This window comes from Rutilus rutilus, assembly GCF_951802725.1.
Source record: "Rutilus rutilus genome assembly, chromosome: 6".
In the NCBI taxonomy this organism is placed as follows: Eukaryota; Metazoa; Chordata; class Actinopteri; order Cypriniformes; family Leuciscidae; genus Rutilus; species Rutilus rutilus.
This window is the reverse complement of record NC_140214.1, coordinates 28,267,932-28,275,420: the sequence shown is the minus strand read 5'-3', so window position 1 is coordinate 28,275,420 and position 7,489 is coordinate 28,267,932. Positions and strand designations below refer to the sequence as shown.

The window sequence follows — 7,489 nt, the reverse complement described above, 5'->3', positions numbered from 1 at the left end:
CATGACTTTTTTTATTTTGAGGTGAAGTATGCCCTGGATATTTTTTTTGGATCACATGAAACCAGTCAGAAACAAGTAATATTTAACCTGTTCTACCATTGGTTGATTGTATGGTTTTTTTTTTTTTTTTTTATAAAGTACTTCTCGTTATTAACCGATATTAAAGTTATAAGGGCCGTTTTCACGACGTTTTGGCCGTTCATTTACACGACAACGGTGTTTTTGGGGCCTAAAAAAATGCAAACGTTTGAAAATGGGATTCAAAGTTTTTGAAAACAACACCCTCATCTCCGTGTGAACTACTGAAACACAAATTTGTGAAAACCAGACATGCGCAGTAGCATTGCAACACTTTTATCTCCTTGAAATAGTCTAAGGTGTGTAATGTTTCTTTACAAAGTGACATCGCAAACTACTGGCCTGCCATGAATAATACAGCCGTTTGGGCAACGCTCTGACAATAAAGTTGTCTGTACACGATAAACCCAAAGTAAAAACTTCTCCGTTTTTAGTATATCATTGTCGTCTTAAACGTACCCTTAGGGGCTATTTACACGTCACCGCTTTCAAAACGGTCTCTGTGTAAACAACAAAAACGGTCAGTCTGTTTCATCGCTATCTAATGGCCTCTCTCCGTTTTAAGCATATCGTTATCGTGTAAACGTACCCTTTAGTTTCAAACGCTGAAATTAATTTAGTGCACAATGTACAAAAATATATTGTTTGGTTTAAAATTGGCTATTACAAAGAAAGCATTTAACAGTGTTTATATTCATCATCTGCTAACAGATCAAAAAATGAGACATTTGTTGCACAATGTTTTTTAATTGAAATATTATAAAACATCTTAAAACCATCTTTTTTTGCTCTACAAAAAGAATGTGTTCTGCTTCATACAACCGCTTTATGAAAAACAATCTATCCAGAAACGTTTAAATTATTCCAACTGCAACATAATTATATAAAAAAAACAGGACGCCATCAAATATCAAGGGCAGTTCATGAGACGACACAACTTAACTGAAATTCAAGGACATTTACGCTTGCTTTGTAAAGGACAGAACAGATTTTTTTTAGAAAAATAAACAAAAAACTTTCCCCCAAAAAACCAGCGCATCCACTTTCTGATGAAGTCTCTTCCATCAGGGGTATTTCGTGTGAGTTCATGAACAGTGTTAGTTCAGCTCAGGTTCTTGTTTGCCTGTTCTGTCCTGAAGGACTGTTCAGTGAGATCAGGAATAGAGACACGTGAGCAGTGTCTCTGAGTTCAGCTCTAGGCCACAGTGACGAATCGGCCCCCTTTGCTGCTCTGCTCTGCTGCCGCCACACGCTGGTCCTTCAGAATGCGAAACCGCTCGTTGAGGGTCATTCCGGTCTGATAAAGTAAAGCAGAACAATCAAGGTGACCATCGGGTTTACCAGAATTGATCTTGGTATAACGGGATGTAAAAGCGTTTCCAGGAGCTGTTTGGGAACAGACTTGCTTTTTCTCCAAATAGGAAAGCAAAACACAGATTACAGCTCAGGATTTAGTGGAATAATTCAGGTTATAAGCAGATTTCTTAAGTGGATGTAAATGATTTGAACTAGAGAACTGGATCAGTCTTATACATTAATGAATAATTCAGAACTGTTTGATGGATTAGATCAACAAAACCATAGAGATTAATTTTTTTTTGGAATATGGTTATATATGCTGGAATATAGCATAAAACACTTGCAAATAAAGCATTGTTTTCATATCGTGTGTATAAGAGAACAAAATTGTGATTTTCAGGGAAGTTGGTGCAAAATATCTGTAATAGAAATGGCTTCCCCTGCAATCGCAGAAGCCAATATGGCTGCATCCAAAATCACATCCTTTCCTTCTATTTAGTAGGCGAAAAACAGTGTGTGACAAAAGCAGTATGTCCGAATTCACAGTACTCATTAAAAAGTAGACAAGTATCCGGATGACCTACTACTCCCGGTGAGATTCTGCAGCGTGCATATGATGGACACTTTACTATCCCATGAGGCCACGGAAGATGATTTGTGAATCACAGTGAAGTGATGTAACTGACACAGGTAGGTCACATGATTATGACAACATGGCGAATGAAGTATGTCCGGATTACATTCATACTACACACATACATATAGAACGTACTTTTTTTTGCGGCTGTGAAGTAATTACTTGTTCAAAGTACTACGTACCTATTCAAGTGACTGTGATTTTGGATGCAGCCAATGGCTCTTTTTCCTACATCATGAATGACGTCTCAAAGCATGCAGACGAAACGCAATAAACGGTCATGTTATCTTGTGCTCAGATTCCTGTTGTTTGGGAACGCAATCAAGTGAGGTAATCATTTTGGTTTCAGTAAACAATTAATTGCATATTTACTGACTGAACTATGCAAAAATAGGCATTACAACATGGTTATCTTATATTAGTTAAGCGTTTCAGTGGCTCGACAATAAATATAATTGTGATTTGTCCCACCTGCTTTCCAACACTGTTGATATCAAACTGCAGGGCGACACCTTTGGGGGGTTTCCTCTCCGGCTCTTCTTTAGGTGGAGGTGACGAGCTTGTTGAAGTCACGGGGTGCAGCGACCAGGACTGAGCAGGTCTGCAACGGGGGGGAAAGAAAGAACATCATTAGTTATGTGCTTCAAAACTCTTCAAAGCATTCACAACATGCCAAAAAGAGCCTCAAAAGTTAAACTGGTCAAACTAAAATGACAAGACAAAACTAATGGACGTGATTTTGAAATATGTGGGGCTTGTTAAAGAAAATAGACAGCTTATCTGAACATCTTCAAGGGTTAGTTCACCCAAAAGTGAAAATTCTGTAAGTAATTACTCACCCTCATGTTGTTCCAACCCCGTAAGACCTTCTTCATCTTCAAAACACAAATTAAGATATCTTTGATGAAATCTGAGAGCCCAGAAAAGTTAGTAAAGACATTGTTAAAATAGTCCAAGTGACTACAGTGGCTCAACCTTAAGTTTATCGAGTGACGAGAACACTTTTTGTGCGCAAAAACCAACAAAAATAACGACTTTATTCAACGATTCATTTTCTTCTGTGTGGGTCTGAGTGAGTTCACGTAGTGTAGCAGCGCAGCGCTTCTGGGTTGTACGTCAGAATAATGGTTGAATAAGTCGTTATTTTGGTTGTTTTTTGCGCACAAAAAGTATTCTTGTCACTTGATAAACTTGAGGTTGAGCCACTGTAGTCACTTGGACTATTTTAACAATGTTTTTACTAACTTTTCTGGGCCGGCAGATATCAATTACCTAGCAGCCTATGAAGGAGTGAGCCAGCGCTCAGATTTAATCAAAAATATCTTAATTTGTGTTCTGAAGATGAACAAAGGTCTTACGGGGTTGGAACAACATGAGGGTGAGTAATTACTGACAGAATTTCCATTTTTGGTTGAACTAACCCTTTAAGAAGTATCCTTTCAAATATAAAAACACATCAAAATATCTGAATGACAAGCAGTGTATGCGTTATGAAATTGTGCATCTGAGTGTAATAAAATGTAATCATACTCAGGCTGTGTTCTAGCTGTGGGGTTTTCTATTGACACTGTGAGGATGCCACTGTTGTTTGTAGGAGTGCGCCACCTGGTGGAAAAGGGGGGGCAGAAATCAGTAAGGGACTTTTGAAAGAAGTAACTTTTGATCAGTAAAAAATACAGAAAAAAAACAACTAATATTGTGAAATATTATTAGAATTCTAAATAACTATTTTCCATTTAAAGTGCAATTTATTCCTGTGATTGCAGAGCTGAATTTTCAGCATCATTACTCAAGTCTTCAGTGTCACATGATCCTTCAGAAATCATTCTAACATGATAATTGGACCCAATAAAATAATAGTGTAACAACTGCAGCAATATTTATAAAATATAATTAAGCAGCAATATCACTGAAAAGTGATTGCGTAGACTTACGAGCGAGTTCTCTGTGTGGGTGGAGCAGATTGTGTCTTCTGAACTTGTGCATGAACCTATTTAAAAAAAAAAAAAAAAAAAAAAGGTAAAATTGTATGAAAGAGGGAGTCAAACCAGTACAATCCCATCTTGAGTTTTAATTCAGAATTAAAATGAGTATTTTACCTACATTTATATATGAACATCGAATCAGTAATGTCACTAAAAAAACAACTTACAACTCTGAACTAACGATTCGATGAGACTTTGATACAGTGAGTTTATTCAGTGAAGGATTTGTCAGACTGATTTGAAATGATTCATTAAATACTCATTAAATGTTATTTAATTAATACACAAACTCTAAGGACCAGTTTCTTATTTAAACATGTTAGAGTGAAACGTGAGTGTGACCCGGCAGTCACAAGAGCCAATGTGTTACAAATACACTTAAGCTGACAGGTGCAAAGAAAATGAGTTCAAAGCTACACATCGTTTTGTGAACACATTTGTATAAATGCATAAACATAGCAACCGTATTATTGAGCACTTGTCCTTAAACAGTTTGCATACAGGCTTAACATATGTTACACATTTAAGTGAAACAAAAGGCTCTTTAAAATTTGAAGAGGTCACATGATCATTTATTCAGCTTTTTTGCCAGAAGGAATTTTTCCATGCATGCACTAGTGACAACAGATGATAAAGTTAACAGCTTCTGTGAGAGCTGAGCCGGAAGATCATTAGCTTCTTACTTTAAGTCCTCTTCTGAAGAGGAAGGTGGCCTGTCGTGCTTCTCTCTGTGTTTGCGGGCCAGATGGAGCATTCCTGTAGAGAGCAGATGATCAACAGAAGACAAACATTTACACATCACTGAGGCAACTAAAAAAAAAAAAAAAAAAAAAGACCATGAATGAAGGAATGATGTCATTATTTAACCCTTTCCACAATGTCACAATTTCCTATGATATTAAGTCCCACCCTTTTTTTTTTTTTCTAAGTAAAGAATGGTAATCAGTAAGAATTACATCACATTATGCAAGCATTGTGGATTTTGTTCACTTGAAATTCTTAGTTTCAATGAATTACAAATCTAACATTGACATTTCACCCATATTATTTTTTATTTCATGCATGTTTCAGAAACTATCATTTAAAAGGACCACTATGTAACTTTTGGCCCTCTAATGGTTAAAAACAAAAGAAGAACATTATTTTGGTTGTGCTTCGGCTCTGTGTGACTGTGCAAATGAATATGACCCTTCAGAATAGATGATGCTTTACAATGAACTCTGTTAGAGAGCTACAATAATGGCAATTTATCTATTGAGTAATAAAAACGGCATCTCCGCGTCTCTTTTACAATTCAAATCCGTCAGTTCTCGCCACCCTCAAAAAGCCAAGCCGATGTTGATTCTTGTTTTATTACGAGCTCTGTCGCGTTCTCTTTTTGCCAGCAGACTCTCCTCTGCTCGGCGTTTGTTTAAAACGGGTGATTCTCCAGAGGTTGGAGATTTAGCTGCTCCATGTCTATCTTTCTCACTCGTTGTGACAACTAACCTATGACACTTCTACACTAAACACACGTCAAAGTAGCCGGAGAAACGTTTCTCTATTTACAGATATGACGAGACGCGAACAGGTGAATGACGAATGTACACAATTTCCCACGAAAAGGGGCTAATATAAACACATAATAGGCTTACCATAGTGGAAGAAGGATTGATGATGTATTGACTGATTATTTAAATTGTTAATTTTGAGAAGAAAAAAAACCCAAGCCGTTTATGAGCTACATAGTTTTGGTAAACTCAAGATGTGCCTTTTCACATGGAGTTGTGGCTTCTTATGCACCATGTTTTCACATCTGCTTTCATAAGCACTGCACATAGCAACCACACAGCTTCCACAGATTTTCTCTCAGAAAAGAAAAAAAAAATCTCACCATTTTCTGCGAAGCTGAAAGGGTCTGTGAGGACCTGGGCCCTGAGGCTTCTGGGAGTCCATCTGTCTGTTTGGTCTCCTCTGAAATGGCATCTGTCGCCGCTGGGTGTCACGCCGCTGGACAAATGGCTGAGACCTCTGAGACAAGGGAAAACAAGAACATCTAAATTCATTCACACATGCACGACAGAAAAATCACCTTTTAAGCCCAAAGTTTGACCATCTCCAAACTAATTCCCATTATCACCCTCCAGTGCAAGATCAGTTTCCACACCTGGTTAAAAGCTGCATTGTTGGGCATGGGCCGGTTCGGCATGGGCCGGTTCTGAGCTGGTCTGTTCTGGGCAGGTCGGTTGAGTGGACTGATCCCTTTAAAAAGAGCTGCATTTTTTCTCGCTGCTAAACCAGTGATGACCCCCTGCCCACGACGCCTGGCCACCGCGGGCGGAAGCTTGCGGTTTTGACCAAAACGTTTGTTCACCACACCTCCAACAACTGGCCAAAACAAAAGTTGCAAATGCTCAATCAGATTTGACAGAACTAATTTTAGGGAATCTTGTTTCAACAGAAATGTTTTAAACAATAAGGTAGTTGTACTTTTTCTATCACAATTCTGACTTGTTTTCTTGCAATTGCAAGAATTTTTTTATTCCATGCAGGAAATAAGCTTCCATAAAATTAGACTGTGGTAAAGCAATAAAATACAGTGTCACATTCTGACCTCTTTTAGATGGCACTCCAGGTCTTGACATGGTTTTCTTCCCCTGGGTGAAGCGGCCTTTCACAGGGAGTCTGTGCTTTGCCTTCTGGGACTGGATTTGTTTCTGCTGCTTATTCAGCCTGATAATATCATCTGTGGAATAAGAAAGCAATAAATCTGAGCAAAGCTAACTATATAAGTCACATCATGCAAAGTGTTGGGTTCTTCAATTTAACACTAAAAATAACAGTAAGCAGCACATATATATATAAAAAAACACAATTATGTTACAATAAGATGAATTCAATAAAACATTCATTGAATATGTATTGAAAAAACACTAATTAGCATTCTGGTTAAACTATACTAAGGAAATGTAGCTAATCGCAGCCAAGCTATCACTCTAAACGTGGTTATGATTCAATAAAATATTGACAAAGGTGTAACGGTATCGCTATGTTAACGCCGAATCAAGCTGTGATAAATAAAATGTAAAATATCCAAATGCTAAACAGCTAAACACGCTAGGCTAGTTTTATCTGTGGCATTACCTAAAGACATGTCAACCTTATCGGGACCATCTGTACTTCCGCCGCCAAACGATTGAAAACTAGATTTGCTCATAATAATGCCGTTCGCTCGCTTAGATACGAAGAAACAAACTACACACTGCCTTCACGATACAAACAGCCCAGGTGAACAAACTGAGCCTAGCAAATTAGCCAGTTTTCACTGAGCGCTCAAAGCGTCTGCGCCTGCGCCGACCTACGCATTTAGAGCTGAGGCTCTTGGGAAATGGAGTTTATTCTGGAAATACCAAGGACTTGTTTTCATGTAGATTTTGTCTGAAATAAAATGGAGCAATACTTTCCACATATGATGAATACTTGAAATACTTGATGAAAACAGTACTTTATT

The 7,489-nt window shown here is 37.8% G+C and overlaps 1 protein-coding gene across 1 annotated transcript; it reads right to left on the bottom strand.

Annotated features, from left to right (window-relative positions):
* Positions 1–805: 805 nt before the first annotated feature.
* Positions 806–7,324, bottom strand: LOC311291858 (UAP56-interacting factor-like). The gene is made up of 9 exons (XM_084411180.1): positions 7,123–7,324; positions 6,593–6,724; positions 6,146–6,366; positions 5,873–6,009; positions 4,683–4,755; positions 3,949–4,004; positions 3,545–3,619; positions 2,486–2,615; positions 806–1,375 (listed from the first exon to the last, which is right to left on the bottom strand). The coding sequence occupies exons 1-9, from the start codon at positions 7,193–7,195 to the stop codon at positions 1,274–1,276; spliced, it is 999 nt and encodes a 332-aa protein (XP_084267306.1). The 5' UTR covers positions 7,196–7,324; the 3' UTR covers positions 806–1,273.
* Positions 7,325–7,489: the final 165 nt, after the last annotated feature.